Source organism: Sturnus vulgaris, chromosome 9 (assembly GCF_052056855.1).
Source record: "Sturnus vulgaris isolate bStuVul1 chromosome 9, bStuVul1.hap1, whole genome shotgun sequence".
Lineage (NCBI taxonomy): Eukaryota > Metazoa > Chordata > Aves > Passeriformes > Sturnidae > Sturnus > Sturnus vulgaris.
The window spans coordinates 12,607,356-12,633,156 of NC_142251.1; the positions used below are offsets into that span (position 1 = coordinate 12,607,356).

General features: G+C 36.9%; 1 protein-coding gene across 2 annotated transcripts in view; it reads right to left on the bottom strand.

The window, feature by feature from the left end:
• ADGRL4 (adhesion G protein-coupled receptor L4) overlaps window positions 1-25,801 on the bottom strand; it is a 72,925-nt gene that overhangs the window by 8,043 nt on the left and 39,081 nt on the right. Inside the window, exons 4-13 of one of the 2 annotated variants that reach the window (XM_014872189.2) lie at window positions 21,307-21,462; window positions 20,718-20,788; window positions 18,838-19,005; window positions 18,575-18,758; window positions 16,207-16,323; window positions 14,914-15,107; window positions 13,488-13,655; window positions 11,771-11,974; window positions 10,548-10,768; window positions 10,387-10,453 (exon numbers count right to left, since the gene is read on the bottom strand). In XM_014872189.2, coding sequence (XP_014727675.1) covers window positions 10,387-10,453; window positions 10,548-10,768; window positions 11,771-11,974; window positions 13,488-13,655; window positions 14,914-15,107; window positions 16,207-16,323; window positions 18,575-18,758; window positions 18,838-19,005; window positions 20,718-20,788; window positions 21,307-21,462 — 1,550 coding nt within the window. The remainder of the gene's footprint in view (window positions 1-10,386; window positions 10,454-10,547; window positions 10,769-11,770; window positions 11,975-13,487; window positions 13,656-14,913; window positions 15,108-16,206; window positions 16,324-18,574; window positions 18,759-18,837; window positions 19,006-20,717; window positions 20,789-21,306; window positions 21,463-25,801) is intronic. The other variant, XM_014872190.2, reaches the window with a different exon arrangement.

A 25,801-nucleotide genomic window follows, 5' to 3' on the forward strand; every position in this document is an offset into this window, starting at 1 on the left:
CAGCATTGTCAAGGCTTTATCACTGCACATCACAGAGAACAGCAGTCCCAAGATGTTCACAGGCAACAATGGACACTGCTGCAGCTTTTGCTCTGCAGATTAGCACTTAGATGTGTCATGGATGCGTTCTTGGTAAAGAGCAGGACAGTGAAATTTCCCTGCAGCTGTTTTGGGGATCTCCACGATACAGTTCCCACATTCAGAACTGTGATGTTGGTGGTCAGGTCCAACAGGCACACAAGGAAGAGTTCAGAGCAGTCTGGAATGGTACAAGTCCTAGGATCAGATGTGACCCACAGCACTGATCTGGATAATTTCCTCTTGTAGGAGAGAAAAAGCAATTTAGAATTCAAAGAAATTTCCTGGTGCTCTTCTAATCATCTTGTCAACAATAAGGAGGCTTTGCCACAGGAGTTAGCCTGGGGAGCTCTGTTCAATCAATCATATGTTATTTTAGAATAGGATTGGAAAGGCAGCGTGTGGAGTTAACCTACCTCCACCTGCATCTAGGATAGCTCTGAGAATCTGCTTGCAGATTCCCTCTGTCTCCCTACTACCGTGGCTACCTGAGGTGCTGCTGCAAGGAAGGAAAGCTGGGCATGGACAGAGCAAGATGCTGCTGCTCTGGTGCTACTCCTATCAGGTGTGGGACTGTCCCAGCAGAGAGCACTGAGGAACAATCTCATCTATTGTCTAAGAAAATTACCAACTTCTCTGTAGATTGCTAGTATTTTGGAAACTAAGTAATAATATAAAAATGAGTATGTAGGTCCTAAAATCCTAAATGTTCCAGGCTGCTGGAGTTCTGCTAATGACACATTGCCTAGCAACAGCTATATTTAAAATAGATCCTTAATTCCACTCCTAAATGTACATATTTTGCATACTGGAAGAGTAATGTCTGTCCTGAAGTAAATATGTTGTTACTGCTTCACACTGCATTAAACTCTCTCTGTGTAGATACAGAATGATAGTTATTGTTAGTTGAACACTGAATAGGATGAACTACACAAAATTTAATAAAACTTGCAAATAAAAATATTTGCACTCATGCTGAAGAGCTGTAATTTCTTTCATAATTAATTACAATTAAATTGTAAGACACTGTGTGAAGTGATCCATCATAATTTTGCCCCATCAAGGTAGCTGAAAGCTGTCAAATTTGACAACTGAGACATCTTTTTTCCTTCTTCCCCCCCTTCCTTTTTTACAGCAAGGCAAAAAGCACTTGAAAGCTCAGAGGGGAATGGTCTGTCTTTCATGGCAGTAGCTCAGTTAGCACCTGGACTTCTGGTGAAATTAAATGGATCAGGACAGGGCATTCAAAAAAATTTAGTCCAATACTTCTTTTCTTGAAAAATGTCAGTTCATTAGCACTAAACGACATTACTGTTTTAGACTGCGTTTTCACCAGGAAACGCTTTCTGACTAGGACAGCTTTTCTGAATAAAACCAGAAAGGACACTCCTAAACAATGAAAATCCCTGTGGACAGCACATTTATACAAGATGTTGGAGACATGGGGCACAATTTTCTGTTTTACTTAATATTCATACTAAGCTATGACCCTTGGTTTCTCCAGGCTCTGTATTCACTGCTACTGCTGGATCTATTCCATGGCATATAAATAATTAAATATTCACTGGAGCAGAAAGACCTGGATTTCCCTCACCCCTCAATTCCTCATGCAGGATTATCTAAAGAAAATTTTGTTTTCAAACACTGCTGTAATTGTTTAATATGAGACTGAGGTTTTGAAACTATTTCCAATACACATTATTTATAGAATGAGAAAGGAATTTGCAATTTCATGTAGGATATCTTTGTGTAAAAGATACACCCCAGCCTTTCAAAAGTTATTAGAACATTTCAAATACCAGCCTTTAAAAAGGCTCTCTAGTGCTACAAAGAAGAGAAGGTATAAGAAAGAAGCAGCTAATTCTAAAGACTCAGACATACTAGTTCTGATTCAGTCTGAGCACTTTACATTCAAACTTCAAAAATGAAACCCCCAAATCATTCCCTTTTCCTTTCTTAGTCTCTGTCTCAATAATTGATGAAACCATCTATATGCTGATGTCAGATCTCACAAAAAAGAATGAGAAAATTTCTCCTGCTGCTCTCTTAGGCATATACTTGAATTTTTTACATATATCATATTGAATTTGGCTCTTTCAAAAAATGTCTGAAGTTCAGAGCAGCTGTATCTGTATCAGTCTGTACAATGACCCTCATTATGAGCTTTTGAATTAATGAGCTTGTGATGGTCTGAGCTCTGCCACAGAGAGCAATACATTTCTGTCTTTCTGGCTGGATGGCTAATGGCTGGGTAAAATGACAACATTCAGTGGGTCATCGTTATTTCAGACAGGGGAGAATGGAATTAAGCTATTAACAATACAACAGTTTAAGCTTCAAAATGAAAATGTATGCTATATTAATTGCATAAAATTGGACACAAGCTGGCAGTCAAACAGTCAGGGTTTGTCTCCTGACTGATTTATCTCATTACCATGTCCCTAGTGAATATATCTTCTCAAATGCTTTAAGTATACAGTCTTATCTGGGAGTAGAAAATGGAACAAAAACATTAATGAACCCCCTTTAGGCTGTATTTTTGGGAAATATTTTCAATCATTCAGGGGTATAATTTTATGCTTCTGAGATGTTAATGATTTCACTTGTTTTAAAAGTTAAAACATAGCCAAATGAGTTTATTACAAATCCTGACTCAGGAAAAAAAATTTCACATAGGATTGCTTTTTATTTATGAATACTTCAAAGTTTTCTCTTACATACTTCAAACTATAGGTATAGACTCAATTAAGTGTTTCCTTTATATTTTTAGAACACTTAAAATAATATGTAAATAAATAAATAAATAAGTGGAGTTTCCTTGTTTTTCATCAGGGTAAACAGCTTTGCAGACTTGTGGATTCAATGTTATTTCTTATTGGATTGCAAAACTAAATACATTATTTGCCATCATTTACTTGCAGCCAAGGGCAGGAGGGATGAACCAACAGAGCTGTACCTGACCTCAGCCATAAATGTTATCCCAGTTAGATCCAGTGGTAGGACTGGCATCTATTCTGCTTGCAGTGTAAATAATTCCTAGGTTTATTCTCCTTTTCCAATAAGCTTTTGAGAAGATGTATTGTCTTGTGAGTTGGGAGTGACATAAATCAGGCTGTTTAATGAACCGATTCATCAAAAAGTTCAGACTACACATTGCTCCTATCCTATGGTTTCCTTGCATACATGGGAACCTTTCTTAGGCTGCATCTGGAGCCTTATGCAGGAGCCTGGCAGGAGGAGTTTTACATGGCAAAGAGGAGTGAAATAGTTGTATATCAGGTTTTAGTACAACTAGCTTCAGAGACTGGATGAGCTACCAGGAAGGAGAAAATATCAGGAGCACGACAGAGATGTGAAGTCTGAGAACAAGAGGTATTTTCCATTTTGGAGGTGTGAATATTTGGTAGAAAGCTATCCATATCTTTCACAATTTGCTTTTTCAGAAATATCTATGATTCTACTGTGGGTATGGTCGCAAAGTCCCATGGCGTGATTTATTCTAAACCACAAAAACTTCTTTCAGTGTCCAAGTGAGATTTCCAAGCAGAGTATTCCTGTGAAATTACTATTGGGAATTTAAATTTGCCTCTCTAAATGCCTGTCAGGGATGAATCAAAGGGGCAGTAGAATAGTGGAACAAAATCTGATTCAAGTGAGAAAATATGTCATGTAGATAAAGTCATTATGTCATTGCTAAGAAAGTCCAAAAGACATCATCAGTCTATGTTAACTATCTAAAGCAAACCTATGGTGTCTTTTCAATGAACAATTTAGGGTAAGTATATATGTTTATAGTAATTGTGCTTATAACAAGGCAACGTACAGAACCAACAAGCAGATACTAAACAATTAAAAAACTCCTAAAAATAAAAAACAACTTAGTCAGTTGTTTGGCTTTCTTGAAAAAAATATCCACAAAAGCTGATTATCCATGGATCCATTAAAAGAGTGGACACGGTATATCTTTCCAGAACTGAAGGAGGATGTGTGAGACATTAATCTGCACAGAGCTGTGGAACATCTCAGGAAATCTGCAGCCAGCTGGCACATGCAGGTGCTCTTCTCCTTTCCCTTGACATCCACCTGTGCTCCCTCCCATGCTGTGTCTGCTTGATTCACTCTGGGTGACAGAGGACATGCTTGAGTTTCAAGTCTAGTGTCCTTTCAGTGACTGCAAGGGAGAACTTCATATAATTTTTCTTACAGAACTATTAAGTTGATTTTTTTAAAAAACAAACACTTTTGTTTGGAACATCCGTCAAGAACTCTTCAGCCTTATGTGATGAATTTGTTCCTATGCAATAACATAGGATCAAGTAATTGTTCTAATTACATTACTCTAATATGACTAATGGACATTCCCTCTTTTTTCTAATTATCTTCAAGGACCATAGAATTGCAGCTTTAATGGCAGAGAGAAGGAAGATAAAACCTTGATTCATGTGAAAGCTCTGGTCTTGCTGAGAAATTGCATCCATTGGGTTTGGCAATGTGGAAGCTGTGTTTTGGAGATTGAAGCTGATCCTGTCCACTGAACAGGGCAAGTATTTTCTGACTCAGTTATTATTTAGCACAGCAGGTATTGTTGCTGAACAGCGCTGTGGTTTGAACTAATCTGTTTCAAGCAAAGTTGCAGACTCAGTCTTTAATGCCACTATATAATTATTTCTCTCCACTTTATCCACAATGGCATAAGAAATGCCATGGAGACACCTTTAACTGAAGCCACAGAGGGGCTAATGAAAAGGGGACTATTACTCTTTAAAAAAGAATAATAAAGGCATTGCTAGTCCCAGTAGGAATTTATTTCCACTAAAAAGGCAGACTGAGAAATAACACTAGATATAAAAAAATGTTTAAAACGGCTATTTTCTGAACAACATACAGTAAATGGTTTAGAGCACATCTATCTAAGAAACATAACTAAGCATTTATCACAAAAAACCCATAGAATTTTTCAGAGCATAAATATTCACTGAAAAATGTGAGATGGTTCTATGTTTTGTTGTGGTGGAAGTCAGAGGTCAATCAAAATTTTTGACAATAATTCTTAGAATATCAAGAAATGTCAGGAATACTGAACGTGCAATGTTTCACTGAAGAGCAGGGATAATAAAGTGAGGAAGCCCAAAGAGGAAGTGGACTTGATGACATCAGTGTGATGTGACTCACCTCAGAGGGGATGCTTTTTCCTCTCTCTTTTTTTTTTCCTTTTCATATTTATTTTTAAATGGTAACGATGCCTGTCAGACCATATTCTTTAGTAAAGTTTGGGAAAATGTAATATCTTAGATTCTTAGAATATTTATTTTTTCATAAGAAAGATGTTCAGTTTGAATAGCCTAGATTAAGTACATGAAATTTGTGAGTATATGAGAAAACGGCACAGTAATGGCTTTACCAGGAAATTTTTCTGCATTGATTGTGGCAGTATTACTAATCCTGAATCAACCTGAATGTACAGAACTGAATAAGTATTAGAGCTGCCCATTTGATAAATGCACTAGTCCATTAATTTTACCTTTTTTTTGTTGAATAAATTATTTGACAAATAATGGTAAAATTCATCAAATAAATTATCTGATGAATGTATTTTTTAAGTAATCGACTAGCTCTAATGAATATGCAGGCAGTTCCTTAATGAAAAGCATTACTCTACTGTTAGCCTGCTTTCATCACTCATATGTCACTTTTTTGTATTTTGCAACTGCAATCTGTATATTTTATTCATTTACCCATTCATTTATATAAGAAAGGTTCAAAACAGAATGGTTAATCAATCACTGAAGTTCTTAGAATATTTTTGCTTTACAGTTGATTACTCATTACATTTATTAAAAAGGGCTTGGATTTTCTAGGGACGCTGCTCCCAAGAATTATTCCTGGCTTGTACGTTCCAAGTCAAGTGCATAAGAATGCTCTGAAAATTGCAGGGTTCATGTATAAGCCACTTTTATAGTTGCAAACACTACAATTACCAATTGTTTCAAGAAACTGGAACTTGAAGCCAAGCCAGACGCCTTCAAAGTCCCTAAAAACATTCATTAGAGGAGTATAACAAGGAATAGCATACTGGAGCTACCTCGTCACTGCACAGCACTGGGATGTTTGGATAAAAGCCACAGAGAGGATTATCTGGATGATGTTCAATTTTGGAAATGTTCCAACTTCAAAGAGCAAGTCTGTATTTTTTTATTACAGAGGTGATCTCAACAAATGATAGTGATAGATTTATACTGTCAAATGGCAAATTGCACCTATTAATGTTACAACACGTCACACTTCTGAGTCCTGGTTCCTCACAGGGGTGTGCCAATTTATTATGGCAGTGGCAGTAGGTACAACAGTCAGGTCTGCATGACTCTGTCGATACTGCAAAGGTACAAATCATGTTTTCATGGGTGACTTTGAACTTGCTCACAAAGCTCAGCTGAACAGATTTGATGGGAGAACATTGTGGGAGACAGGTATATTAGAAGGGTTGGCTAAAGCTGTATTTGGAATAGCAGTGATTCTTTTCCAAATTTTCCTTTTAATGTCTCATAGACTTTCATAACTATAGTGTTAATAGCCCTTGGCCAACCTTCCAGACATCATTTCTACTCCAGAGTGGATAACTAATATATAGCTGAACCTCAAAATAGGTACAAGGACTTATGCAGTATCCATAGAGTTTAAAAAATGAAGTTTCCAAAAACACCAGGGGTGCAGAATAAAGCCCTTACATAGGTCTACTCCCTCTCAGAAAGCTGTGATGCCAGAGGTGGGGAAAGCCATGTTGAAATCCTCCACAATGGGAAAGAGTTCGTTGTTGACAGACATTACATGCTAATCAAAACTGCAGCCACATCACCCTGGTGGCAAATAGTAATTTCCATTCTACATACTTGTTACAGGGAGATTACTGTCTTAAAAGTGCATTACAATAGAAAAGAAAGTCTTCTAGGGCTTCTTTTTATTATCTTTTTTTTCCTCCCATTTTCATATTTTTAAATCTGGGATTTATATTTGTCATTGCCTCAATCAGTCTTGGGTTGCTGTGTGCACAAATGTTTGTCCCTTAAAGCTTGAGATAAACTCATATTTCTATTAAAAAGTTTAAATACTTGTTATAAACAATTTCTCCATACTTGTATGCTTTGATCTAATCTACTGCATAGTTTTAGTTAAAATGGTTGTGGTTCTAAAGATTACAAATATTAGGAGGAAGAAATAAATTGTAGAAATTATCTTCAGTTTGCAGCTTGTTTTATAAAGGTTTTAAATGCTCTTTTTTTTGCTAAGTCCATCTAAAGAGTTCCTGACCTACTTCTTTTCATGCACAGCCACCAATCTAATAATAATAATAATTTTTAGATGGGATCAATAATGCCATTGCTTTGCACTTAACACTTCTAATAGAACCTTAGTATTAATAAGCAAACACCTTCAGAAGTAGTGTTTCTGCTTAGGCAATCAGAGAAGAAATTAATCTGTACTCCTGATAAACACTTGAGCTCCCTATGCTTCATTATTACTACAGATTTACAGCCCAAGAATGTGTTTGAAACAACGTGCTCTGAGACAGCTAACCCATTGGTACAGGAGTGGTTCTGTTCTTCATCATTTACATGCTGTCTCAGAGGCATATTACAGTATAATCCAAACCACAAATCTCCTGGGCCCCCACTCACAGAAATGGAAATCACTATTTGGATACATGGGCATTTGTCCTGACAATGATTTTAATGTTTCTGTGCAAGAATTTTGTGGTGAGTAGCCCTCCAGAGAATTGGTATCCATGGTCTCCCAGCTATCTTGGAAAACCAGCAAATTCAATGCTAGTAGTAGATGAAGTTCAGGATTAAATGTAAAGTTGAAGCTGACAGATTTTTCAGCCTTCAATATGATGGTTGCAGTGCCCTATCTGGTTATTCCAGAACAAAAGTGATATTTTCTTATCAGAGTCCTTAATTAATATTAATTTTCTACTTTCTCCTTAGTTAGCTGTGTGCAGAATGGAAATATTGGTAAAAGACTGGCTCCTGTAATCAAAAGGACTGCCTGAGTGGCACTACTTTGGAAAGAGTTTAATCTTTGTCATGCTGGAGCCCGTGCAGTGTTCTCAACAGGAAGGCAGGACAATGGAAGCAGAATTACTACCAACAATGTGCTTTCCATGGAGAAGACATCTGACACCAACTTCATCTTCTAGTGTCAGTGCCTATTTTCATAGAGTTTTCCATATTTTCCTTTATTACCTGGATAGAGCATGAACAAATTACTTGCACCCTAAGAAAAAATCCCTCTTGCAGTTCAGGCTGCATTTTGCTATCACTCCATCAAAACAAGCTGTCCAAACCCTCAAAAACACCCTGGAGCAGCTGAAGCACCTTGCTGAAAGCAGATTGCCTTTCCCTCCATGGTCTAGTGGCACATTGTTATGAAGAGACAATAAATAAAATTATGCAAATACTGTAAAACAAGTTAGCATTAACTACTTGTAGAACACACAAAAAGTAGCTGAATAATCACAGGGCTCTTCGCTGTTCAGCTTGAGTTCCTTTACATGGCTTCACTTAGGCAAAGGAGTGAGAGAAAAAGAAATTGTCTGGCTGCTCTCCTCGTCCGTAGGAGGGCTGCACTGGCACACAGGCCTGGGTCAACTTCTAGCACCTCCCTTTTAATTTGCAGGGATTGCTGGAAGATCTGGAGTGCTCAAAAAATGTCTACGGGCCTCAGAGCCCAGCTTGCAGGATGTGCTTCTGCAGCCAGCCAGATTTACAGCAAAGCCTTTACTGCAGACCTGCTCTGCCTCTGCACCGTGTACCTGAGATCCCCACTGGGCACAGCTCGGCTGGAGCTGAAAACAAGGTTACAGATGCCTGCACTTGGGGCATTTTATATGTTTTGATAATGTGATTTTCGTGTGCTAACCGTACAAAGATACATCACTGTGCATAAATCTTTACTCGAAGGCAGATGAGGAACAGGAATGAGAGAAATAACAACAAAAACTCCAGCCCTGCTGCCTCCCTGGAAGAAAAGATAAGGTCCAAGGAGGAAATAGGAAATTGTAAACTTAAACCTAAGACTTGTAAGAATTTCCTAGTAAAGGATGATGTCTTGCCATGATTTTATTCCATCTTAGTAACCTGCTGGACACCAGAGCTATCTGACCCAGAAGCACTGAGCCAAAGGAGGTTATGGTGCTTTTCCTCTCAAAATCTTCTGTGGTGAGCAGAAGGGTGAGATGGGGAGGCATAACCTTGCAGCTATATCTGGCAGGTTATTTCCAGCTGTACCCAATATGCAGTGGGAATTTGGCATGAAATTCGACCAGAATGATGCCTGATACTTTATTAAGCTTTGAAATGGATAATGCCTTGAAATAAAACTGTTTCACTACCAAGTTATATGTGTTAGGATCTTCCACTTCGTTTTTACAAATCCTCACATTATACCAAATAGCTTAAAAAGCAACATGGTTGTAACTGACTTGACCATAGGTGTGAGGCCTCACTATTGCACCCTCTCCTCCTGTTAGCTCCAGCTGTCACTGTCAACAGTGCCATACAGAATAAAGCCCCATTACAGCTAGAATGGTTCCTTAAACTTTAGAGCACTTAGAAATGCTCCCGAGACACCAAAAACCTCTCCATTCAGAATTGAACATGTAATACCTGCCAAATTTGCAGGTTTGAAACCACTTCCAATTGGAATTAAAAAGGCCCTCTTCACAGCTGAAATAGGGCTATCAATACTTGACTTGTCTGCCCATGTGAAATAGCGGGTTCTTTTCTCTGACGTCGCAATTTAGTTTAAAATGGCTTTGATGATGACAGGGTACACGCGAATGATAAAACCACAAAGATGACAGTCTAATCTTACCAAGATGACCGATCACTGATAAGAGATTAAGTCACACAACATTTGAAAAACCAGATTATCTGTCTGCTAGGATGGTGTCTGTGTACACCTCCTGCTGAGCCATGCTGAGACGCCAGTGACATACAAAGACACTTCTCTGTAAAAGCCAGAAATGCTTCACAGAATTTCTTAAACCATTGGGATAAAAGAAAGAGAGTAAGAAAAAAGAAATCCTCTGATATTATATTGAACTTTTTGTAAAATTTTCATTTTTCAGCCTAGTAAAGTATTTAGATGTACAGCATATAAATAATTTAGAGGTACTATAAAAAGATCTAAATTAGTCAATTCTGTCCTATAATTAGCACTCACAGCTATGCTGGCAGTGGGTGGGGGATTATTAAACACCTTTTATTATTGGCTTTATGTACTACAATAAAAAATTAAAATTATACTTACAAGAATTATTAGACATGCTGGTCCTATAAAACTCCATATAAAGTTATTCTTAGTGCTGAGCCAACATCTGAAAATTAAACAGCAAAAAATGCCTTGAAATGTGCTTTTGTGATTATTGCCTCCTTCTGTACAATGATTTAGACACATTAACAGTGACTTACACTTCTGTGGTGCCATAGTACTTGTATCCCAGTGCAGCAGAGATTCCAACCACCACGGCTGGACTGACATAGCCAAAGACATAGAAATTCTTGTGCAAGAAACCCTTGTTGTAGATGACTCCCACAACTATAAGGTAGAGGTGAATACCTTCAATGCACATCCATGCAAAAGCAGCTAGAAGGAAATAATGGAGTAGTCCAGCAGTAATTGAACAGAAGAGCTAGAAATTCAATCAGAGAAAGCAGGAGTCACAATTCTATTAATAGGCCTTTGTCAATATATATTATAATAGTGCATGCATAGCAACCCAGTGACTCTAAAGTGGTGATTCAGCCTGGTTGTAATGCTGCTTAACAAGAACTTGGCCTACACCCATTTGCACATTCGTTCATGAGTGTTTTCTCTAGCAAGTAGTAAAATAGAGAGACTACATTCAACTTTTAAAATTAGTGTATGTCTTCCCAGAAAAACTGTATAAATGGTTTGACTAGGTTGATCCTATTGTTATAGCTGAGTGGTCTATATGCTTGATCTACACAATGTTAATTTTTATTATTTTGATAACATTGTAATTAGGCATAACAAGGAATTATTTCTGAAATAACTTTTGTTATACAAAGTGCTTGTAAAATGATATTTTTCAATCCATCAGTGCTACCTCAGGGATAGCAGCTGATATATTTTCAAGTGATTTTAAATTCTATTCAGCTACTTATAGTAGGCTATTTTGATCATTTATGTATAGCCTTAGTTCCTAAAACTAATCTGAGATGCAAAAATCAACACCCTAGCTTTCTGAAAAGCAAAAGGGACTGGTCAGAGCCTCACATGAGGTCCTTCAGGTAACAGTTCAATATCTCAGATGTCAGCTTGGGATTGCAGCTCTGGCCTGATTTTAGAGAAAACTGTCACCCTGGAAGCAGCCAACGTGGCTTTATACAGCATCCTAAGTGAAGTGAAAATGCTAAACACATTGAGATCACAGTCTCAGTAAAGGTGACAAATTTTAGATGAAACCTATGGAGCAACGTCAATACACAGCAGCTCAGACAAAGCCCTTTAAATGCTTCTTTAAATGACCATTTTGTTTTTCCTGTCACTGTACTGGATAGTCAGGGTCACTATTGTAGGTAGGAAATGTGGGGAGTAGAAGGAAGATCATATCTTTTATTGTATATTTATTTTGCAATACAAAATCAAGGCACAATTGAAAACTACCCACCTTATTATTGTTCATATTAATTCCAATCAGAAAAATAAGTTCCGCCAGGAAAAGGCTGCAGCAGAGGTTTTTGTGAATTGTCGTTCTAGTGCTTTGAATTTCACTGAAGAACCAGAATGTGAAAATGCACATGGAGAGGCAAATCAACGAAATAATTATTCCTAGCTGAGTGATTCTTGTAAGAATGCTATAATTTGTAACACCCTGGGGGAAAATTATAATATAGTATTTAAAAGAACAGCTTTGTAACTTCTCAAGAAAGACCTCATTCTATAATACAGCTCTTTACTTCTTTTCTACAAAATATTAATCAAAACTGTTTGTAAGTTTCACTAGAAATGTACACTTTGGATAATCTAAAAAGTATTGGGTTTTCATGAGACAGATATAATTCTAGGGGAAATTAGTAATAAACTGTATATACTCCTGCTCTTGCATTTTCTGATATTTCTTAACAAAACTTTTTATTAACATCAGTATCTCCTAATAAGATTTTCAAAATCAGATCATTTTAGTGAATGACAAATACACTGGCAGTAGGACATCTATTAATATGACACAAACATTTTCTAATATAAAAGGACTTATCACAGCAGTGACTTAGATAAGCAAGACTGAATAACTGTCTTACTGAATTTGCAACACGATCAAAACAAGACTCTGAAATAACTATCACTTCAAGCAAATGCTATTCCAGATATGTAACATGAACTTTCTCCAGAAAAACACAAGATACTTCAATACCGGATGTGAATATTTTCTATATAATAATACAATTTCTTTTGCTGTTTGCTATTTGAACAAAGAAACTCTGAAATACCTGACTGTACATCAGCAAAAGGATAGTATTCAGCTGACCAGAAAATGTATCAAGTATTTTCTTACAAAATAAAGGATGAGAGATTCCTCACCTCCCTGCCTTTCTTTTCAAAATAACTATATAAGTACCTGCAAAGGTTTTAAATTTGAACTGAAGACTTAGGATGCTATTTAGCAACCAGGAAACAGCCTCTATCAGCATGAAATTCACAGTGTGAGAGAACTGTCTCAATACAGTATATTCATGCTAATATTCTGCTTGCTGTCAGTTCTGATACCTTATAAAGCTGCCTCCTGAGGCAGGACCTGAGCTCTTGCAGATCCCCACTGAGACTCTGGAAATCTATGGGGCTTCTTAATATAAGAAGGACAGAAATTGAATGGCCATTCTCCCAGTTTTGTGCCGGTTGTGAGTGTCCATGTTTAAGAGTCATAAACTTCAGACTGATTATGCTGCTGCAAACTCTCCAGAGAGAATTTAAAGCAGATTTTTAGATGCCAAGGTTAGACAAATGGGTGGCAAAGTTTCGAGAGACAGAAATTCAGGGCCATATGGTTGCTGACCACCAGTGAATGGCAGATAAATCCCACGGCAGTCTTAAAGTGAGATTTAAAATGAAATGCAATGCTCCAAAAATAAGCACAACAGACTGTGTTTTTGGAACAAGATACTTTGCTGCATCACTGCTCTGTAATACTGCAGAAAGGACATAAGGAAATTCAAACACATATGGGACGAATTTTGTTTGCTTTGTGCACAATAAATTGTGCGTTTGCTGAACAAAACCAAGAGACAACCTAAAGGGGGGTAAGTATGCAGGTTGCACTAAAATAAAAACATAGGGAATGAAAACAGAAGATAGTATCAGGTAAAACACTAAATTAAAATAGCACTTACAACGGAGCCACCTGAGGACATCAAAACAGCAAAATGAGTCAGATGATTACATTTGCATGAGATATGAGTGGAGTTGGAATGTGTCAGCTCACAGCCTTCTGTAGCCCAGTTGCCATTCATTGTATCTGAGTAGTTCCAAAACGCACATTTAATGTCTTTATCTGCAGTCTGGAACAGAAACAAGATGTTCTGCTGATGGCAAAAGGCAGGATATTTCCCATCAAGAGACCTTTTTTATGCTAGACCGTGCAATTCATGAAAAAATCCTTGTTATCATTGGAAGGTTGGGAAACAAAAAACACGTTCTGCAAGGCCTATTCCAAGCAATTAGAACGTGGCTGGGGATGGAAGCAGTTTATTCACATAGTTAAAACCCCACCAAACATGTATTCTAACCAGATTACTAAACCCTTCTGGCACCTGCAAAGATGTTGGAATTTTTACCTATTGAAAACATTGGTATGTATACACTTGCACCTGCTGAACTGGACTCCAAGGTTACAGCCACATTGCTTACCCATTCCAAATGGGCAGCTCAAAACCTGAGACTTATTCTGCCCATTTTACAAAGCAATCTGGGATAAAGCCAGAGTCATATCACACCTGCTATATCACCTGCTACACAACAGTGATGAGTAAGACCATTAGTATTATTTAGTACAGTTAATGCTTACTAAATCTAGTCAAAGACTAAATTTCCCCTGTAATATAGGCTTTATATATGCAAATTTATATAAATGTGATTTCTAACTCAGAAGAGAAGTAACAAATTTAAAAGCTGTGTAACCAAGGTTAGCACCTTGTCCCATTGCTCACCTCTCTACTGTTGTTTTCTTGTTATGTTTCTGATGCTTCTTTGTGCCATGTAAGGTGATTTTTCACATATGAATGAAGCCAGCAAAAATATGCATTTGCTGGAAGTAAACCTCTGAGTTTTAAAAAATGTGTTCAGATTTCAGAAATAACAAAGCTTCAAAACTATAGGTTCTGCTATTACCCCCTAATTCCATGTGACCTTTTTTGCATTTACCTTGAAATATTACTTCCCTTTTTTTAAAGGGAAACCATTCTTAACCATCTGATCAACTTTCAGAAAGAAAACCCACCTATATACAGAACACTCAAGATCCTGTAATATTCTCTGGTTCAGACATCTACATTTTATCCATACTACAACCCAGCAAAGATGGCATTATTGCCCTTGTTGTAGTCTCACAGCAATTTTCCTCTGTACCATACTTAGTATATTGCACTTAGGACGTCACATTTGAGATTAATCTTATTAGAGTAATAAATGGTAACCTCACATCAGCAAACAACAGAATTATGTCTCAGTTTATCATATGATGCAGGTACGCTTACATCACATAAAATGATTAGCTAATGTTTTGTTTTACTTGAAGCTGATAATAAAAACCTCTCTTACCTTGGCATACTTTAAGGTAAATGTTATTTTCTCAAGCTCATAGAGCGTGGGTGGATTTGAGCTAATTGCAACAGCTATAAGTGCTGAGCCTACAGTCTGTGTGTGCTCTGAAGGATCTTTGGAGGAGCGGTTTTGAGGTGATGAAAGCAGAGAACCGATGTTGCTGTACCGCAGAAAGACAACTGCAACAGTGCCTATCAATCAAACACACCATGGTTAGCTGTGCGAGGGTTTTTATGGAAGAACAAAATTGAAGACATTAAGGAAACAATAAACAATAGACATTATTGCTGCTATTGCATAAAATATGCAAAACAGATGGAGCCTTTGTGGAATACTTATAAAAATGTTTTAGAGACAATGAAATATAGCTTTATTTAAAACAATGTAACTGGCATTAGAAATAAAAATGTGTGTTCGCACTGGAAATACTAATTAGATATATGCATATGTATTTTTCCTAGAGTGATGTATGCTTGCTGCTGTTCTGCAACTGGTTACACATGTGGTGTCAACTCTTATAAAGTAAAATGTCTCACACCTGAAGTAAATACTGGACCTTTCTGGAGTACCTGGCTTGCTTTTGTAATGACTTCCATTACATTGGACCCAGGATAGAATACAAATAGGGAAAAGGAAAAAGGTATTTTTTGGATTCAGTGATGATCTTAAACAATGTAGTGACTTTCTCCCTGGTACCACAGTAAACCACATTTTTAGATACTGATACATGGCGAGATACTGATTAGATAGAAGATGAGAATTGAAAAAATATTTTCCATGCTTATTAAATTACGTGTTTTAATTCCAGAGCTGTTTAAACATATGCATTTATATTTAGTGATGACAGTAGTTTTAAGCCCTTTCTGTAGCACTCTGAGGCAGATTTGGGTCCTGCTGGTTTTGGTACTAAAGATTACATGTTCTTGCCCCAGCGAGCTACTCTCTGAATGGAAAAATGCACCAAATTTTGATGAAGTAGCACAGAGAGTTGAAGGGGCCGGTCCAAAGCCATACAACAGATCTATGGCTGAGAAAAGGATAAAGCTCAGATCTGTGAGACCAATACCTAGTGTGAAAACTCACTGGATACTCACTGTGCCATTGGATATGTTAGAAATATCAGTCTTGAGACAAAAAAGGATAAAGGGTTATAAAAATACCTTGTATTCTTTGCGGTTAGCAGTGTGGAAGTTCAGCCTTGGTTAACTGCACATTTGGGAGTTTTCTAATGGATACAACTCTATCCAAGGTGTTTATTAACCCACCTACTCTCCAACCTTTGTTTCTTACCATTTGGGTGAGGCTCCTTTCTCTTCTTTGGAGAGATCTTTATGTAATCTCCCCCTGTGTATACATGAGGGTGGATGTGTTTCATGTGATGTGAATCAAAAGCAAAAACCTTGAGTGCTGCAAAGGAAGAAAAATAGTGTACAAATCACAGCTCCATTATGGCCTACCATAATTTAGAGTTGGGTTAATAAATGTGCTACTGAATTGCATAATTACTGTGAATTTTAAGACTCTATCCTTGTGCAAAATATTTCAAGAAAAATTTCATTAATATAACATGTTTGTTTAAACATCTATGTTTTGTTTTATTTCATGCATACATTTTGCTCTCATACATTTTACTCTTTCCATGAAAAATATAGTCTCTTACTTACCTTGCCTTAAATTAGGTACTGGAAAAAACAATGTAGGTTACTTTAGGAAGAGCTATTGCTTTATTAAAAATGTATTTCTGAAAGGGGCCACAAATCACAATTATAAAAAGGAAAGCATAAAATTCTCCAGTGAATAATAACATTTGATAAAAGCCAATTTTTGAAAAGTATATATTTTATGGTTATCTATCCATGCTACCAAACACACATTGCACCATGAACTAATGATGTGTCTTGTCAAAAAGCAAACAAGCATCACCCCTTAGGACAAAAACTACATTAGAGTCTATTGAGCTCTTTACTTGCTTCATTACAGTGCTGAGTTTCAATCACTCAAGATGGGAACAAAAAGAAGTCAATCAGGCTTTTTTTGAAAACAAAACAAAACAAACCAAACAAAACAACAAACAAATCTAAAACTTGACTGATGGAGGAATATCACTAAGCTAGACCATCTGCATTGCTTATAGCATAGCACACAAAAATAATATGAGCTATTCAATAGACCAGCTGTCAGAAAATGTTTGTAAGGGCATAAGAAATTGTTTTCTTTGGCTGGAGTTTTATAAAGCTCATAGTTCAAGAGCCTGCACGAAAAAAAGAAGTGGAGAGAGAGGGGTGTAGGTCTTATGTAGGTATTTTCCAAAATAGTTGTATGTGGCACATATGAAACCTGTGAAAAATTTATTCATGCTGAAAAACAGTAACAAAAGATATTTGGGTCCAATTTTTGGGTACAATTTGGAAATAGACTCATTCAGTTTGTAATTTTAGAACAACAACAAAAAAAAGAATATAATCATTAACCATTCAACATAGGAATTCCTCTCCATTCTCTTTCTGCTTTTTCTGTCACCTTGGTGACTGATATCCAGTTCCACTGGAGACTGCACCTGAATCCTCTCTTCCTGATTTTCATGGCCTCAGCTCTTTGGTGATAAGAGCCTCTGCTTTGAAGCAAGGGAAGTGTGAGGAGAGGGCACAGGGGCTTTACAGCCAGCACCTGGCACTGCCCTGGACCTGCTGCAGACCCAGAGGTGCTCTGCAGTGACAGAACTCTGATTCTACTGAGTCTATGTCAAGGAATAAATCCCTCCCTACTTTTTCATCACTAATTTATTTTCAGAAAGGTGAGGGAAGAACAGGTGGTCTGACCTGCCTCGAGACCACAGCAGGAATCTTTCTCATCAAGTCATCATATGAAACAGCAAGCTGGTGAGAGACACTGAAGGACTGCACTAAATCTAAAATAAGAAATCAGATCACATACAGTTTGGGGACATTCAGAAAAATAAAGATGAAAGAGTGGCCATTGACAAAGGAATCAGCCATGCTTTATCAGGGTTTTCAAAAGTGGCTGGTGTCAGCCTTATTCCTCTCTCAGTGAAGGAATGGTAAAACTATTATTACCACAGCAAAATCAGCTGTATTGGAGGGAAAGACAGCAGCACACAGGGAGAAGGTAGGTGAGCAAAATGGTGCACTTGAGACTAACCATTTCTCCTCCTGGGGAATTCCTCTTAAAATGAGAAATTCCTGTTGAGATAAAGCCTCTCAAGATAAAACTCACCAAGTACAATCCTTATTCCAAGTTAATTTATAATAACTATGCTGAACCAAAAAGAATAAAAAAAAATCTGTAGAGAACAAGTCCAAAATTTTGTTCCACTGGTGTTTTTTATACACATAAGATGCATAGGATAATTTTGTGCTTATAAAATGAATCTAGTGTGTGTGAGTATGGTCATAACGAGACATTTAAAGAGAATATGAAAACAAGTTCCCACAGACTCTCAATTTATTTTTTTTGCACTGTTTAGTCTTTGAAAATTATGATACCTACACTGAAAGTCAGGTGTTAGTTACAAAAATCATACAAATTAACACCTGTGTCTTTCACATAACACCATTTCTAATCTTCATAATTGTGCTGAAAAACTCCTCAGTTTAATCCACATCTAAAGTACATCTTAGATTAATTTTCTTTATCTTACCTATGTCACTTGCATTAGCATCCAGCTGGGCTGTCTTTTTGAAGCCCTGTGACATGAGAAGTGTTGCCTGCTCTGCAGTGTGCAGCAGCTTAGTCAGGCTCCGCCTTTGGTTATCTACAGGTAGAGCTTCCCACACTGTAATTTTGTCTTTTTGTAAAAAATTGTTCACAGTGTTGACCAAAACCTGTAAGTAAAAGCATGTGTTTGAGAAGAAGCTTTGGAATAAGGATAAACCCCACAAGTGCAAGGCTTGATGCACTCACGTTAATGGTGGTGTTGTGAAGGGCTTCATTGTCAGAGTCACTCGTGGTGTTCCACGATGAAAAAGACAGTGCTTCAACATATGAAACCACTTCTACTGGTGAAAGTGGTCCCAACGTATTTTTATTAATTTCTTGCAGCTTCTCCAGAGGTGTTTTCAAATGACTCATCTGAAAAATGCCAGAATTCATATCTTAATTAAACAATTAAAGCCATATTTCTGCACGTGAAAATGAACCCAATAGCCTGATTTCTGTTAATTAACATACTAATTTATAAGACACTTGTGCATAAACACCCCTACTCAATCAAAAGGTTGATTTATTGATAAAGTGATTGATAGATTTATTGACAAATTACTGATATTACACATCTAGTATAACCTTCACAAGCAACTACAATTAAAAAAATCGTGTGCTATCATTGCAAAATTTTTCCCTAGAGCAGCTGAGTTTTATTTATTCTGATGATTTAAAGTGAACTACTAAATGTTCTGCAAAAACAATTAAATATCAGTGATATGATTATTCTGCTTCTGTATTAATCTATTGACTTTTTTAACTGAAGAGGTGGGAGCAGATGGGAAGTATTTTAATTTTTTTAGTTGTTTTTTTCTCAAATGCAAATTATAAAGCATGTAGTTGAGTGAACTCTACTGCCTATTTCTCTTTCAGTGCTTCAGCTTATAAACTGCTAAATGCACTTACGTAAAACACCTACTTTAAAAATATAGGCAGGAGAGTGTGAGATGAAGATTAACCTTCCACGTTTCAGTCTCATGGCTGAATAAGAGAAGAATTCTTCACAATACTAGAATCTAATTAAAAAACACTCAACATCTGATTTTGTATGATCTCTCTGCTATTGAACAGCTTTTATGGGGCTTGCTTTGTCTTTGACTGCAACTGTACAAAACTGGAAAATAGCCTAAAAATCTGACAGTTACTTACATGAAAGTATTTTGAATTATTAATTTGTTTGGTTTGAGTATATATTTTAAAAAAAATCTCACTCTAAGATTCTGCTGAAACATTTACCATGTTTTGCACCTAAGTGTGATAAGCAGGTATTATATTTGATATAATGCATTACATTACAGGTAAACATAATAGGTATGTTAATACTACATATATATAATACTAGGTTAATAAAACTCTTTTAAATAATATCTTTTTAATCCAGTAACTTAATCAAATTGCTTAATATCAAATGCAAACACATAAAATTGCTTTTAATTTATTTAATGTTTATGCTTCATGTATTGTTTAAAAATAGATACTACTGTAGCTGTAGAATAATAGATAGTGCATTCATTAATATATTTTAATTGGCTTCAGGAATCTCTGTTTCTGGTGAAAAGAAGTATTTTCTGGTGAAAAATACTCTGGCCACAGAGTATTTGTTTCTATAAATCCTGTATCACTTTACACACTTGCCTTTGAGGAATAAATAAACCTGCATATCAAGATGTTATGGCTCCCTTTTCTATTTAGTCACTTGTTGACATTACTTTTGTAAGCTATCTTGCCATCCTTCTGAACAAGCAAATAATTGCACATCAGTAAATGCAGCAGTGTGTAACTCCAGAAATTACAGAAACAGCTGAGTGATTACCACACTTCTGAATTTTTCATGCATCATGACTCACTTGCTGGAAAGGGAACACACAGATTCCCAGCAAGTTATTATCATGAGTAGAACATACAACCCAGTTCAAATAATTTGAAATTATGAAAAAGCCTTCTGTAAACACGCTTAAGTTCAATTGTATGCTTCAAGCCTTTGTTAAAAACTGTTTAAGAACTATTGTAATTGAAACAGAAGTTTCAAAGAGAAACAATTAAATGATTTGAAAATTAATCTACAAACCAATACTACTTACTCTGGCTAAAGTTCTATTAATATATTCAGCTATACAGTCTTTGGATAACTCACACTTTGCCTTTGGATTTTCTGTAAAAATAAAAAGGAAAACTAATTATACATTGCAGCTCAATCAATATTCAATACATACTAATTGCAAAAGCCCTTGTCTAGGTCATTGCCCAAACCACCAGCATTCTGAATTTATGTGCATAAAACACAGCATTCCATTCTCAAACTGCAATTACAAAGACTTTATATTGTCTGAAGTTACAGCACTCGATAGGAACGAGCTGTTTTATTCAGGTAGAGAGTTTGGTCTCTTTTATGGGACTTCCACAGGTGGAGTAGAGACAGTTTGAATTTACAGAGAGGAGTGCAGATCTGACAACTGTGAGGAGGTGACCATTATTTCAAATGGATCTCATCACACTGTTTAGCAAAAACACATTTACAAAATTATTCTATTCTCAGGAATTGTAGATGCCACAGCCTTGCCTCTTTTTCATGTCTTGCTGATTAATCTAACTGAAGATAAATAGGCACTGGTGGGTTTCTCAGAAGATGTATCTCTATAATAACACATAAACCTTTATAATATCATGTACCTTGGCAGGAAGTGCCATCATTTGGCTTAAACTGCAATTTTCCTGTGGATGGTTGATAACCTTCCTTACAGGAGCAGTTAAACCCTCCATCCACGTTTTCACATTTTGCATGATCTCCACAGGCAACACTTCCTTCATTGCTGCACTCATCTACATCTGCAAATATCGTGAGAAATTGAATTTTTATTAAGTATTTACAGACTAACACCTTGCTGCTTTGTGGATAATAGCCCCACACACTACAAGCAGTTTCATAATAAAATTTAATGTAATAAATAAAAGCAAAAACTAAGCCCACAATCTCAATGGGAAAACCCCTGCCAATTATAATACTTAAGGATTAGAAAGATAAATTGATCATATTTTTATACCACCACTTTTATTACTATATAATACTACACTGCTTGTGTTTTAAAGCTATATTAATTCTATCATTACAAAATGGTTGGCATGATGCAAATAATCTGAAATCCATTTTTTCAGAGATTAGACTAAATAGATTTTCTCTGCTCAGTCAGAAAAAAGAAAAAAAGCCCTGCAGACTTGTCTTTTAAGTTGCAGCTTTACAAGGATGCTGCAAAAGCTCACTCTGTCCATCTTGTTAATCTAAGAATTAAACTCTGTGCCCTTTAAAGTACTTGGCATATCCTTTATTTATTTTTTTAAATCCATATTTACATTGCTTTTGCCTAAAATGTCTTTTGTGCTTCTAAATAAATTGCCATTAGGTAGACAAGTTCAGTAACTGGGTGGGGCATGGCCCAAGAGTAAAACCAATGAATTCCAGTAAAGGAATCCATGAATTGATCAATTTAGGAGAGCTGGGTACTAAATCCCTGGCTAGAGTACTGATTATTTTGCATTATTTGGCTGGCTAAGGACAAAGATCAAATAACTCAATGGAGAAAGCAAACTGGGAGCTATACCAAATAATTCTGGAGAATGAAGTAATGGACTGTGAAGTGCTGTGCTGGAAAGGAGAAAAAAATGAAGAGCTTTGGGACAGGTATACCTGAAAAATGAAGTGGTACATGAGTGGTTTTAAAGTAACAGCCTGAGAACTGAAGGAGAGGAAAGAGTGCAGGGAATGCAGGAGGATGACAACTCCAGTCAAGAGCTGGTATGATGCTAAATTTTGGAAAGAAATTGGTGAAAAAAAGGAGAGGTGGTTAATTGATCAGTGGAGGAGAAGAGCTATCTAAATTGATAGGCAGGCTCTGCTCACCCAGGGGGGTGTTAGGAACAGAGCAGCAGAAGGCAGATATGAGGTGGCTGGAAATACACTCTTAGCTTTTAGGAACTAGTTTCACACCCTGGTTTTGATACAAGAATCTTGGTGCTTTTCAAAAAGGAGCACAAAAATGAGTAATAATGCATGTAAAATAAGGTTATTTCTTGAAAAATGGAGAGATATACTGCATTTATATGGATATATCGAGGGAATGCAAAAAATACCTGAAGGATACTTGGGGGCCATCTGTCTATATGGACAGAGGTCTCCCTGGGATTCAAGGTTGAAGTCCCTCTCATATATCTCTTTTTCTCAAAGAGCCATTGGCTCTGATTTGCACCTGATATGCTGTGTTTTAAGCCCGAAGTTCAGAAGCTGCATTGAAAAAGCAATTCAGACTCCTGCACAGACAGGAAGGAGATGTGGGGCTGGAGGTGCATTTGCCCTCCCCAGCGCAGCCACCACTGCTCTGCAGGGAGAGCCACCAAGAAAGCAATGTGTTTAAATGGCTTGGTGCCAGCATGGAAGTTTAAAGCAGGATTTTGATTTTCTGCATTAGGGCAATAGTTTATCTCCATATTTAAAGCTCCAAATTACTAATGTTTCTCTTTCAGGAACTGAGCTTTGCATTATTCGTATTTGTATGGTTTCTGTGACCTCAGTATTCATAGTTATGGAGTTAAGCACATTGTACATGAACCAATCTGGCAAAAGGGAAGGAAAATAGCATGATATAGTGCTACACACAGGATACCTCATAATTAAATGCTGTCATTTAAAGACATAAGGCTAGAGTTCTTACTCTTGGCATTTAAATAACCTCTCACACCAGTAAATTATGAAGCTCTGTTTGAAACAAGTGGGTGTGTGTCAATGCCGTGTTGTGTGACTGTAAGACAGAGAGACTTTGAATGAATTGAAGTGGCAAGGGTGAAAATCATGACAAAGCCAGTTTGTCTGAAAAGAAAACACATCACCCTTAAACCAAAGATTTCTTTGGCCTTGTCAGCTACATGGAGGACATGTACATCTGAATAAGCCATTCATCATTTAATGCTAAAAACCAGCAATTGACAACAATCTTTGCCAAAACTATAAAACTATTTATAACCTATAAATAAAAAAGTAATATTTAAATGCTGTTGAGAATATTGTTACTAAGGATCAGGTTTCCATATAATTTACTGATACAAATGTTTCGAAATTGTCATGATACTTTTCATAAACTTTTATATCAGTAAATTATTCATTTGCTATTATTGGGCAGTCATGCAAATTCTTTTTGTAATTATGTCAGATATTAAGTGTAACGGAGATTTTAATGAGAAGACATGATTATCCAAAACAACAGCAGAAATTCAAGTATTTTGGCACATCTCTGGAAACAAGGCTGCTATTTAAAGTCTGACGGAGACACCCTGTTGAGTATATGCAAAAAGACTTTCTGCAGTTGAGTTGTCCATATGGAATGGGTCCATATCACGCCTATTTAATTTACTGTTTCCAGAAGAAAAAAACAACTCCTGGATGACAAAATTAAAAGGCAATATGCCTGATCTCGCAAGGTACTAATCAGCTTCGTATCCCTTTTAAATCAATGAGATTGTCAGGGGCAGCCAACAGTTTGTGACAGTTGCAAGCACGCAGCTTTTAAGTTCCTGCTTTGAAATGCTGTGCGCAGTAGCTGTAGGCTTTTGTTTCTCTATATTTTGTAGTTATGCCTTTTTAACCAAATATGTAATTGTTGGACCACACACGGACAACAGCTTGTCAGTGCTTTCAGCAATCCAATTTTAGTGGAGCTATGGGGTGAGGATCCCACACTCTCTCCTTGATGTGCTGTGGGAGCAGGAGTGGGCTGCCAGGGCTTGCGTGAGCAGTCTTCAGAGACAGCACTTCCTGAGCAAAGGTTGAAGAACAGCAGCTTTTTAAACAGAAGAGCATTTGCCATAGGTCTGTAAAAAAAGCCCTGGCCTTTCAGTAAATATTCAAAACAAATCCTGGAGCAGAACTTTGAAGCTTTTATAATAGCTGCGATCAGAAAAATAATATCACCAACACCACTTAGGCTAGTGTGAAAATAGATTCATAACCTTTTATTTTATTTCTGTGCTTTGTCACTCCTCATTTACTGCAGTAGGCAAGGAAATTCCAATTAAATTAAAAGTACGGAGAACAGTTATTATGTTCAGTCTTGCCAATTACAGGATTGTACCTACATGGCTTTGATTCCTCACCAGCCAGTCAAGACAGCTTGATGTCTACATTACACCTTCTGCTTATTAGTAGCTTGCAAGTGATTGAAAAGTCCAATTGCAAAGGACTAGATATTCCCTCCCCGTGTCTCCACACTGTGGAAGGCAGCAGCACACACAAAGTAGAAATGAAAAAGGCTATGAATGGCAAAGGAAAAAGAAAAGTTAGCAATGTGGCCCAATGCCAGATTCCATCCACTGTACAGCTCCCTTGTCATAGCAAAAGATGAGATGGAGAATGGGTGCCTTCCCAGTGCTCTCAGAAACACCTGAAGAGAACTAATAGCATGTTCCCAGAAAAGCAGAGTGGTGAGGACGTCACTTTCATTTCACAGATGGCCATTTTCATGTTTTTACTCTGTTGACTGGGGTGAAAAAAGTAGGTTTATATTTTACTTTTTTATCTGCAGCTGAACTTTCAATAAATTGTGAAGTCTAAGGAAAAGTATGGCTTTCACAAATCAAAAAATAGATTTTAATAGCTCACTTTCAGGACAGCAGAAAAATGTCTTCAGAAATGTCACATCTCTGCATTCTTATTTTTTTCTTCTCCATTACTTTTATCCTTTTCTTCTCTCTTTCCCTTCCTACTGTCCCGTTCCTCCTCTATCTGCATCTTTCTTTGTCATCTCTTCACCAATTCTACCTGATAACATGGGTGAAATTCTTTTGACCCTCAACTCAAAACTCAGCATTCTGACTGGATTAAGAGTGAGCCAACATTTCTCAAAGCTGTTGTCACAAGATTTCTTTTGATCTACTACACTGGGGAACATTATCACTTCTTACTTGGGAGCCTGCAGTTTCCAAGGAGGGAAGACAAGTGTGTGCATGGATTTTGAAAGTGAATTGCACACCCATGGCTATGTACCACACTTACACTACTGGAAGGTAGGTTTGAGGGCATAAACAAATGGGGTTCATACTAGCATACTCTCCAAAATTCAACCACTGTAGTTTTAAAGTTACTGCTGTGTACATATATACATATATTAAAAATAAGATTTAA